Source organism: Halichoerus grypus, chromosome 7 (genome assembly GCF_964656455.1).
Source record: "Halichoerus grypus chromosome 7, mHalGry1.hap1.1, whole genome shotgun sequence".
NCBI lineage: Eukaryota > Metazoa > Chordata > Mammalia > Carnivora > Phocidae > Halichoerus > Halichoerus grypus.
In genome coordinates, this window is record NC_135718.1 from 93942789 (window position 1) to 93954952 (window position 12164).

Genomic DNA, 12164 nt, shown 5'->3' on the forward strand with positions numbered 1-12164 from the left:
AAATAAAATAGGGTAGGGAATTAAGGAAGAGTGGCAGGAATGACGATTGTGGGTTTTGCAATTTTAAATAGAGTGATCACAGAAGGCCTCACTGTAAAGGTGAAATTTCAGTAAACATTTGAAGGGGATGAGGAAGCAAGCCCTTGAGGTATTTTGGAGGGGAGGATGTTGCAGACAGAGGGCATCACAGTTGAAAAGACCCTGAGCAAGCAGCAAACATAGCACACTCTTAGACTAGCTAGGAGTCTAGCATGGCTTGCATGGAGGAAGAAGAGCTTAGGATCGTGCAGGTACTTGTAGGTCTCATAAGAATATTAGTTTTTACTCTAGATGAAGTGGGAAGCCATTGGAAATTTTTAAGCAGTGTAATAACATCACTGGTTTTCATTTTAAGAGCATCTCATTGGCTGCAGTGTTGAGAAGAGGGCATGGGTAGGAAGCAGGGAGCTTCTTAGGAGTTAATGGCAATAATCCAGAAAATTGATGATTGTGACTTACATCAGAGTAGTAGCAATGGAAGTGGAAAGACACAGTCAGATCCTGGTTGTATGTTTTTGCTGAGCCAACAGGATTCCTGACAGATTGAACGTAGGGTGTGAGAGAAAGAAAAGGGTTGAGGATCACTGCCTAGTCTTTGGCCTGAGCAATGGCAGGGATGGTGTTGCCATTCTCTGCCAATGGGGATTTTCGTTCATTTGCTTTGCTTTGTTTTGGTTTTGTGTGTGTGTGTGTGTGTGTGTGTGTGTGTGTGTGTATGTGTGTTTTTGGAAGAAACAAGCTTTTTGATGGCAGATTAGAAACTATGGTTTTTTTTTTTAAGATTTATTTATTTTGAGAGGAAGAGAGAGAGAGGGAGATTGAAAACATGAGCAGGAGAGGGGCAGAGGGAGAAGCAGGTTCCCCACTGAGCAGGGAGCCCAACATGGGGCTCCATCCCAGGACCCCAGGATCATGACCTGAGCTGAAGGCAGACACTTAACCGACTAAGCCACCCAGGCGCCCCTAGAAACTAGGTTTTGGACATGCCAAATATGATGTTTCTGTTTCACATCCAGGTTTAAGTCCCCTACTAGACATCCGTGTCAAGTAGGTGTTTCTGGGGCTGAGGGACCTGTTTGGAAATCCATCACCATAGAGACCATTTGGAACCATAGTGAAGACAAGAGGTCTGAGGACTGAGTCCTGGGGGCACTCCTAGGATAAGGGTTCAGAGATAAGAAACCAGCAGTAAATTGAGAAAATGGAACTACTGATGAGGAGGGGAGTAAGAGATTCTGATGTTCTAGAAACCAAGAGAAGTCTTCAGGAAGAGAATGTCATCAAACGTGTCAAATGTTATTCATGACTTCTGTGAATGACGTAGATCACATTTTGAAAGGGTGAGGGAGCAAAGTTGAGATAAAAAGAGAGAAACTTAATGAAAAGCTCCTGGACTTGAAAGAGACAGACCTGGGCCCCAGTCCCAGCACAGTAGCTTGACAGGTGTAAGGTAGCACACCTACTAGGCATGGTAGCAGGCCTGGGAATGTTCTAAGACAACCGTAATGAAGACTGGAAGAGTGACCTTAGGAGAGGGGTGAAAGAATCCTCAGGAAGATTCAGCTGAGATTGGAGAGGGAACTGTAATCATTCTAGTCAGTATGTTTACGTGATTTCTTTCCCTTTCAGATGTGGGATAGAAAGGTGAGAAAGTAGAGACTGATTTATTCCAATGTTGGGAATTAGAAGGGGCAGAAGGAAAGAAGGCAGTGCAGTGAAGGGCAGGATGAACAAACAGTATACTCTACAATTTAAGAAAGACTAAGTTCCGAAGTGATTGCATCATGATCAAAGTCAAGCAATATTTGGAACGGGAGGATCAAGAACAAAGTATCAAATGACAGCGCTTGAGAAAGGTGATGCAGTGTTCATAGATTGTAGAGAGCAACTGTGCTTTCTTTTTCTGCATCAAGGTGAAAAAATGGTAAAGAAAGAGAAGAGAAATAGCAGTCAGGGCCCAGCCCTAAGACAGGCTGGCGGCGCCCTGGAGAGTGGGGGAGAGGGGGAATGGGAGAGGGGGGTGGGGGGCGAACGGGGCAGGCCCACATTTTTAAAAGAGGGGGAGTTAGGAGCCCAGATTTAGAGCATGAGAAGTGTGACATCTTTCCTATGGGGGGAAAAATGAATAGATTGCTAACCTGTGGGATCAAGACAGAAGAACGTAAGGATCCCTGGGAGTGCTTGTGCTTTAATTGAGAGTAAGGGAGCCGCATCACAGACCTCTCTGCCCTGTTCTCGCTCTCTCCCGCCTGCTCCCTCTCCTCCTCTGGGTCTTTGTTATTGTTCTGATGGAGGAAGGAAGTCCTTCCAGTGTGCTCTGTCATGATTTCAACGGACTTCTGATAGAGATGGTCAGTAGGGTCTTGCATTCAAGACCGAGAAAATACCATGAACAGAATGGAAAGTGCCCAGTTAGGGAGAAGCTGAGCGTTTGAATGAGAGGCAGTGGTGTGGAGTGGAAGTGACCCTAACGTGGGTTCGGTACTGTTTCACCTGCAGCTTGAGCAGGTTAACTTCTGGGAGCCTCAGTTTCTTGATGCAAAATGGGAATAATAAAGCCTACCTTTTTGAGTTGCTCTAGGGCTTAAAGGACATGAAACCCTTGTTGTCCCTGACAGTGGGTTAGAGATGTCTTCCTCTACTTCCTTGCCGTATCCTACTCCTCATCCCCTATGAAATACCCAACGACCACTCGACACTACAGGAAGAGGGGGGTGACAAATGAAAGCAGAATTTTAGACCACGTGTAGTGGAAGGGAGTGATAAATTGGAGACGATGGGGAAAATAAATGTGAGGAGGACTCTTCTTTGCCTCATATCCTCAAGAAATAAAATCCCATTCCTATGAGAGAAACTAGATTTAAAAATTCATTAGTTAGTATTTTGCCGTGGATGAATATACATGAAACTGAATTTCAGAAGCTTTTTCGTGAAATCGTTATACTTCTATTGCACACCCAAGCATTTTTAGCCCTCTTCATTTAAAGTCCTGATCAACGAGTGGATTTTTTAAAAGGCATCACATTGTTTTAGCCACTGAGTTTTATCACTGTTATTTTTAACTTTTTGTTTTGACATGTTGCTTTTAACTGTAATTAAAAATTATTGGCATCTGTGTTTACTTTTTAGCTTGTGCATACCTTATCTTCATAGCAGAAACTAATTAGTATGTGAAGTACAGTACCATTAAATCTGCATTAAGGGGGAAGAATTTTAATCTGATCTTATGCAAAATATGGTAGAAAATACATTTTAATATTTGAAAGATACATACACAGTATTAATTCTGCTCACATTCTTATGATAAAGAAATACTGTTTTAGCATTTGTTTCCATACATCTTGCCTTGGCTTCTTCCCTGTGGTTAGGCAGATTGCAGAACTTAGAAAAAAAAACTAATCTTCACTCCTGAAACTTACAAAGTGATTTAGGAAAATAACTATTGTATGTGGTGGGCCTGTTTGAAAAAGTAGAATGGGGGCGCCTGGGTGGCTTAGTCGGTTGAGCATTGGACTCTTGCTTTCGGCTTAGATCGTGCTCTCAGGGTTGTGGGATCAAGCCCCGCATTGGGCTCTGCGCTCAGTGGGGAGTCTGCTTGTCTCCCCCTCCTTCCGCCCCTCCTACTGCTCACACTCTCTCTCTGACTCAAATAAATAAGTAAATAAATCTTTTAAAATAAAAAAAATAAATAAAAAGCAGCATGAACTACCCTCTGGAAATATTTTCTGAAGCCCTAGAATATCTTTTCTGGTTTCAAATGGGTTTCACACCTGGCTGGCTACCTCCAGCCCCTTAGCGTCCTCAAGCATAACCTGCAAAAATGGTATCTCTTCTGTGAATCTCCTTCTGACTGCCTGTAAAGAGATGTTTCTTTTGAGATACCCTCATGCTGAGGCAGGTTACTTTTGGATTATGACTTAATTTTATATCTCAAAAAGATTCCAAAATGGCCCCCTTTTTTCCTGCTCCCACTGCTACCACAGTGGTCTGAGCCATCCTCATTTCTCTGTCGGTTTCCTTGTTGCCCCCCTGCTTCATCTTTGCTATTTTTGCTGTCCTTCTACTCAGAGGAGCCTGAGTAAACCTTTAAAAATAGAAATCAGACTATGTCACCCCCCTGCCTCCCCCATCATCACATTACCCACCTTACACTCTTCCAGTAATGTTAGTTTTTCTTCATTACCCCATTTAGGATAGTAGATATCCCCATTTTTTCTTCATGTCACTCATCAGCATTAGTAATTGTTTATTAAGTTGGATATTTACCCATCTGTTATGTCTTCTCCACTGGCCTGTGACTCCGTGAGCAGAGGGATTATGTCTTTTTTTTTAAACCACTTTATACCTGCACTGTCATTAGCATTTAGTTGAGGGCACATCAAGGGTTTTGGTTTTTAAAGATTTTTTTTAATTTATTTATTTGACAGAGAGATAGCACAAGTAGGCAGAGTGGCAGGCAGAGGGAAAGGGCGAAGCAGGCTCTCTGCTGAGCAGGGAGCCCGATGCGGGGCTCGATCCCAGGACCCTGGGATCATGACCTGAGCCGAAGGCAGCTGCTTAACCGACTGAGCCACCCAGGCGCCCCATGGGTTTTGGTTTTTAGTGATTGGATTTGGTTGTGTTTGTCACAGAGTAGCCACCTGTACAATGCTTCCTGATGTGTTTCATGTGCATCACATGAATGCTACTAAACTGCAGTAGGTCTCTGCCTTTTTCCCCATTAACATTGGTCGCCATCTGTGTAGGGAGATGGAAAGTTCCCTGAGGGCAGGGATCCTTGTCTTTGTTGTTTGGGGCCATGTCTGCAGTGTGTAGAGCAAGGCCAGAATAGATTTGGTGCATATTTATGGAAGGGTTGAGTGAATTAATGAAGCCCCACACCCCTGACATCTGGAATTTATTCCTATGATCAACAGTTCGGTTCAACAAACATTTATTAAGTCTCTACTGTGTGCTAATCATTATGCTAGGCCCTGTGGGTGCAGAAATCAGTAAGTTATGCTATCATTTCTGCTTGTGATTTAGTTTGCATTAAGATGCTATTATTCTAATTCGTTTAGAAACTATAGTATGATGTGACAGAGGCTGTCGAACTATTTGAGCACTAAAGCCTGATTCTTATTAAACAGATAATTCAGGAGTGGTTTCATACTTATGCTTTGTTTCACTCCCAGTTTTAAACACTGTGTTGTTAATTACACTTGCCTTGTTCAGACGTGGCTGGCCCTGCCCTCTTGGAATGGCTTCCAGGCCTTAGCATCTTTGATCAATCTATTTCTCATTTATCTTCTAGGTCTGACTGAGGTCAGATGATAAATATAATGCAGTGACCCAGTGTTTTGCTCTCCGCATCTTACTTACAGTCTAACTGTGATTTGCTGACAGTGTGGAGACATTAATCCAGCAAGAGCTTTGTTTAGGATCTTGCTAGAGGCAAAGACCGGAGATGCTGTGTTAGTTTCAGCAGTGTCTTCCTTTCCTTTCTTCTTGAAGATGGTGTTATTTTTGAAATATGAAACATTTTTCCAGTTCTCCATATGTTGAAGAAAATCTCTCCTAGTTCATTTTTGATGTCAAGATGAGATTTATGTACAAGATTGGGGAAATACACTTACTTTTGGTTTGAAATACACCCAGATTTTTTAAGTTGTCACCTAAAGTAGGTTGTGACTTTTCTTTTTTTTTTAAGAAGCACGTTAAAAAGCCACAAGCAGAAAGATACAATTTTTATATTCTGTGTTTCTATTTCTAAAATGTATAGTTGACAATTAAATCTTATCTGTATATTTTATGTTCCTATTTTCAGGAACTGATTTTTCTCTTAAGTAGGAGACTTACAAATTCTATGATCTTGACTGAAATATATCCTTTATATCCTCCTGAATAAAATATACTACAAACATTGAAATATTAAGTACTCCATGCCTAAATATTAGCTGCTAAGGCATTGCCTTCAAGGGGAAAGGTTAACTATTTAATCATCTGTGTCCCTGATAACTTTTTGGTGATTTTTATATCATTATCAATATAATCTGATTAAGTACGACTGAGTGTGTATGAGTTTATTATACCTTACAGCCATCTGATTTAAATCATTAATTTGATCTTTTTTTGGAGGGGATGTGGAGGAAAAGCATAACAATAAAGGAAACATGTCCTCGTCTCTTCACATCTTTTTCTGTCTCTGGAGACAGAACCTCTTCTGGTCTTAGAGAAAGAATGAAAATTTGATTTTACTACTGCTTAGTACATATATTAAAGGTTTCCCTTTTTCTTTTGTAGGATGAAGTGGCGCATACTCTGACTGAGAGCAGAGTATTAAAGAACACCAGACACCCCTTTTTAACAGTAAGTGACTCAAGGGCAGATGTGATAATCATAACATTTTAAATTTAAGGGAGTTTTATTGAAACAACTAAGCCATGAAAAGTAACATTTATTTAGGTATGCCATCTTCTTTGTGGAAAGACTAAGTCTTATTCCTTTGACCTTATTGCAACGTAGGGCCTAAGTTTACAATATGCATGCATTTGTCTTCCCTCCTCTTATACAGCCATTCCTTTTTTGAGATTTTTTTTCCTTCACGAATTTCACTGCCTTCAGAAACAAAAACAAAAAACCATAGAGCAAATATACGGAGACCACTGAGAAAATGGTAGACTTACAAGAAATTCTTAGTATTAAATGTGAGGGTTTTGTGTTTCCTTTGTTTATTGGCTTCTGATAAATATTTAAATGATCAAGCAGCATTGTCTCCAGATATGAAAGGCAGAAAATCTTTACTGAATATTTTTTATAGAAATTGAGACCTCCCATAGGTATAGAGTACTTTAAGAAACCCAGGAATACTGAATACATTAAATTAAAGGTAAGCTGAGTCATGATATGTTTTCTTGACTTGCATGCATATTACTTGTTTTGAAAGAAACTGATTTTTTTTATAGTCTTGTACTTAGATTGCTTATAATAGAGACAATTTGTTCCTGGTTCTAAGCGTATTAAGATTAAAAATAACAGGTAGAAAAGAAAGAGAAAAAACAAATAACCGGTAGACTTTCCAAAGGGGGAACCTTTCAAAGATTTAGGATTATGTAAAGTAGGAATGTTTTCAGAGGTAATAATCAGATACCTAGACTTACTTTGTTATGTTACTGTGTGTATATTGTCCAGTGTAATAAGATAGCTCTAAAGTTCTGATACCGTTGTAACTTATACAGTTATATGAACCAACTCTGTTGAATTCAGTCATGTTATGCACCCACCCAGTGTGCAAAAAGCAGTGCTGAAACTGTATTAGAAGCCCGAACATAACTGCTCTAGCTGTATTCCTGAGACTTCCTCACTTGAAGGTCGTGCAGATGGGAACTTCGGGGACTAACTAATACAGTTTCAAATAGACAGCATGATAGATTGAGAGGTGCCCATCACAATTACTAAGTGTATTTTTACTTAAAATTTTAATTTTAACCTTTCCCCTAACAGTAGCCAATGCTGATCTAAACAAAATTTGTTTTATGTTCTTCAAAACTCTTCAACACTCTTAAGGAGTAAGTAGACTCTTTAGGACAAGAATGATTCATTTCATCCCTCAAGCTTACTGTTTCTAAGTATTCTATTTTGGTATCGTTATAAGAATACTGGATTATAATGTAACATTTTTTCTTTTTCATTTCAAGTCCTTGAAATATTCCTTCCAGACAAAAGACCGTTTGTGTTTTGTGATGGAATATGTAAATGGGGGAGAGGTGAGTCAAGAAGTTAATCCAGCACTTGAATATGCATGGTAGTCCTGTCATCCTTTCTGTAATTACTGAAAATATAAGTTATAATGTTACAGTTGTCTACTTCCTGGCAAGGATTTGGGTAGTTGGGAGCTGAATCATTTCTAATGAAACGTAATGGTCGCTTGTTTTTCTTATGACTGCTTTTACATATTAGAAAGCATAATCATATTCTTTTTCTCCCTATATTTTTTAAATGTAAAATATCTTAGCACAAATATGCTTTTGGAAATCATGTGATTTTGAAAGCCGGAAATACAGGATTTATGGTGCTTTGCAAAGTTCTTTTCAAGTGTTTGTGAAACTGGTAAAAGATTATTTAGCCCATTTTAAACTTACTTGAGCCATACTCTGTAGGCACATCGTGCTGAGTTCCCTCTTCTTTTACATAGTAGTTAGGGTAACCTTGACTATATGTGAGAGATTCTGAAAGGATCTTGTAGCTTTGAAGAGAAATGCAATCAGTGTAGTGGTACATCTCACCTATTCCTTTGTTCCCCTGTCCTTTGTCCTCCCTGTTTTGGATCAAAATCAATGTGAGAGAGAATTTTAATTTACTAGAATAGTTAACTGGAAATATTTTACACTGTGGGCTTTCTGAAATAAATTTAATTATTAAATAGAGGATTGTATCTCACAGACCTTAAAGTAGTTTTGCTTTTCAAAATAAATGGATTAAATATCCTCTATAGAATATTTTCTCCTATAGAATTATCTCACTTGTAGGAATTGCAAACATTCATCCATTCATTTGGTAATCACATTTTAAATGCCAAGGCAGTGTGGGTTTACCAGAATGTGCTAAGACATCATCTTTCTGTGAGGACATTTGTAATTTACCTTGTAAGTGTATTATAAATTAGAATGTATAGTGAAGGACCTAAATGTTCACAAATTCCTATTAGAAAATTCTTTATGAAAAAAAGATTAAAAAAATAGAAAATGCTTTCTGGGTGATTTGGCATTAAGGGTAGTCCTTCAGTGCTTACTGAGATTTCAGCAGGGGACTGACTTGAGAAGATTCTTCAGGCAGAGGGGATCATGTGAACAGAATCACCGGGGTGAGCACAGGGCAAAAAGAACCTGAGTAGTTGGATGAGAATAGCCCAGGCATTGCAGTCAGAGGTTGTCTGAGAAAATACAAAGATGATGAACTTTGTGGAATTGCACAGGACCAGTCCACCTTTATGACCACTGAATCGGGTATGGGTAGAAAGAGAGAGGGATCAAAAGTGGCTTTGGTTTGGAATCAGGGAGAACAAATAGAGTGAACTTACAAAGAATGTGTCGAGGGTAAGACTATAAATTTGGTTTCAAAAAGGGTTTTCCTAAGGATCCAAGGAAATGTGTATGTGGAAAGATCGTGGAAATATCACAGAGATATCACAGAAAATAAGTCAGGGGTCAGAACTGTGGGTATAGATTTGGGAGCCATTTCTGTAAAGGTTATAATTTACATTATGAAGGTGGGGATTTCCTGTTTTGTGGGAAATTAAACTGGTGAATCCTCTGTGTTAGTATCTATCAAAGTAAAAAGTGCTCATATTCTCAGAGCCAGCAGTTTCACTTCCAGGAATTATCCTGCAGACATACAGACCCACCGCAGAATGACATATGGGTAAATATATTCACGGCAGCATTTGTAGAACCTTAGATGAGCATTTGCTAAGGAGACTGCTTAAATAAACCATGCTGTATCCATGCAGTGGTATACTTTATATCCATTAAAAAGAATGAGGGCAGAGAGCAATTTCTAAGATACTATGAAGTGAAAGAAACAAGGTGGAGAGTCTAAAGCATGCTACAGTTGTCATGGTTAAAAGAAAGTAGGACCATGTGCACATGATACGTGGCTCTGTATGTGCGTTGACCGTTTCTGCGCTTATGGACTGGGCATCGGTGCCTACCTTTGGGGAGATAAACCGAGTGGCTGGGGACAAGGTAGGAGGAAGACTTCTTTCTCGATTATGTATTCTTGAGCAGTTTTTGTATTTTGTACCACAGATATATATTATGTATTTAAAAAATGAAGGAAGGAAGTTAGGCGGACGGACGGATAGATAGATGACCAGGGAAGACCATAATATCGGGAAAATGATAAATTACAAACAAAAACTTGGAGAAGCACTCTTAAATTAGAGAAATACTCTCTTACAGAGTATCATGTCTTTACATCTATTATAACAATTCTCATATTGTTTTATAATTACCTGTTGATTTGTATGTCTTTCCTACTAGACTCTAGCTCCCTAAGTGCTTTTTTGCTGGTGTAACCCCCCCCCCCCCAGCACCTTACACACTACCTGGCAAAGTAGGAACTTGACAAATATTTATTGGGTGGTTTGAATGAATAAGTTAAGTGAATGGCTGAATAAACTCTCTCCAGGAGCACGGATCAACAGGGTTTTTTAAACTGGAAACTGCTGAGAAGTAGGAAGAAAAATAGAAAGTAATGTACTATATAGTTTATTTTGGGGACAAAACTTGAAAATCTTTTTTCAAGAAGGGAGTATCTTTGAGTGTAGTTATAAAATATGTATTTTTTGAGGCTTTGTGCAAGGCACCCTGGTAGGTATTGTGGGACATAAAATCTGAACCAAACATAGATCTTACCCTCAAAGAGTTTATAGTCAAGTGGGGAAGATAAGGTACAATACCCATGCTAGGTGTAAAGTGATAATTATCGCTTGTTTCGGAACTACAGATGAAGAACCATGGCACTTCGCGGGAGGGAAGAGGGTTCTGTGTGGTGTGGTGAGGGAAACTTTGGAGCCTCCTGGGGCGGGGGGCTGCACCCACACTGTCATTCTAAACCTAGAGTACTTCTGAGATTAATTAATTGATGATTGTTGAAACAATTTTACACACAAAAACAGATTTTCAGACTAGCCAGATGGTTTTCTTTAGCACCGAAACTCCTACATTATTTCTCTCTTTTTTTCAGAATTTCTGTTTCGAGAATGTGTTATAGATAAAGACTAAATAATTTCATAGATTGCGGCAGGTGAACTGATTCTGTATGTGGTATATAATTTTCATGTGCGTGGATAGTAATTACAGCATTTCTGTGTATATATATATATATATAAGTAAATTTTGATTATATTTATGCAATTTTAGTAAAAATGAAAGTTTTGTATATATAATTTCCCAATTTTTCTCTCTTTAAAGTTATCACATATTTTTAAATACATTTTAGATGCACTTTTGAATGTACTTTGTAAATACAAATAGTTATGTAGTTCTTGGAACTTGATGTGATTATTTCTATTCTTAAATTTATCATTTCTGCAAAGGAAATCTATGTTCAATATATCTTTATCGTGACTTACTTAATTTTGGTTTTGCTTTAGGTTCACCATGACATTTATTCTGCCCAGGGATGCTTCCTAGAAATGTAGAAAACTCCATTGCTGTAGAAAAAATATTAAACATGGTACTTATGTTTGGCACTAGGTTGAAATAGAGGTAAAGTAAGAAAAGCTATAAACTCACCCAGGCAGTCCGTACCAGCACTCACAGATGCATAGGGGGCGTTACCCTACTAGGAACCTCTGGGTGGCATCTAAGAGACCAGCCTGTTGAACAGGAAGCTCTGGGGGCTCCTGGGTGGCTGAGTCAATTAAGCTTCCAACTCTTGATTTTGGCTCAGGTCATGATCTCAGCGTTGTGGGTTCGAGCTCTGTGTTGGGCTCTGCATTCATCACAGAGTCTCCTTGTCCTTCTCCCTCTGCTCCTCCCCCACTCACTTTCTCTCTCAAATAAATAAAAAATCTTTTTAAAAGAAAGAAAGGTAACTCTGGTAAACAGTGCTCACCCAAAGGGCAGCATCCTCAAATCTCTTTATATCCAACCTGTGCCTCAAGATGAGCTTCTTTAGTGGGCCTATTGAAGTAATTATAAGTAGCCCAATTTTTACTTAATTCATACTTGTTGTCTTGATTTTTAATTAGCAATAGCATCCTTTTAGCCTGTGTTCTGGAATGTTTTATTGTGCAGTATAAATACAGCAGTTGAGACATTCTTTTTCTGACCTTCACATTTTTGTGAATGTATGAACTTATTTCAGCCTAATAGATAGCACAGGAATTTAGCATGCTCACAGCCATGCTTATTACTATCCCTATGTTTGCCTGTATTGCTTAAAGCACTAAATATATCTTGATGGAAGTGGATTGTGAGAGGATATTGGTGTAAGAAATCAACAGTGGCTGCTTATAGGCATATCAGTACAATGGGGATCACATCATAATTGCGGTTAACTACATGAATTCAAGAAATGGGGTCAGAAAGAGATAGCATAGAGATAGATAGGAAGGAAGGAAGGAAGGATATGGTGATTCT

The 12164-nt window shown here is 39.0% G+C and overlaps 1 protein-coding gene across 3 annotated transcripts in view; it reads left to right on the forward strand.

The window, feature by feature from the left end:
• AKT3 (AKT serine/threonine kinase 3) overlaps positions 1–12164 on the forward strand; it is a 310972-nt gene that overhangs the window by 204304 nt on the left and 94504 nt on the right. For all 3 annotated transcript variants that reach the window (XM_078077906.1, XM_078077905.1, XM_078077907.1), the window contains 2 exons: positions 6322–6387; positions 7716–7784. In XM_078077906.1, coding sequence (XP_077934032.1) covers positions 6322–6387; positions 7716–7784 — 135 coding nt within the window. The remainder of the gene's footprint in view (positions 1–6321; positions 6388–7715; positions 7785–12164) is intronic.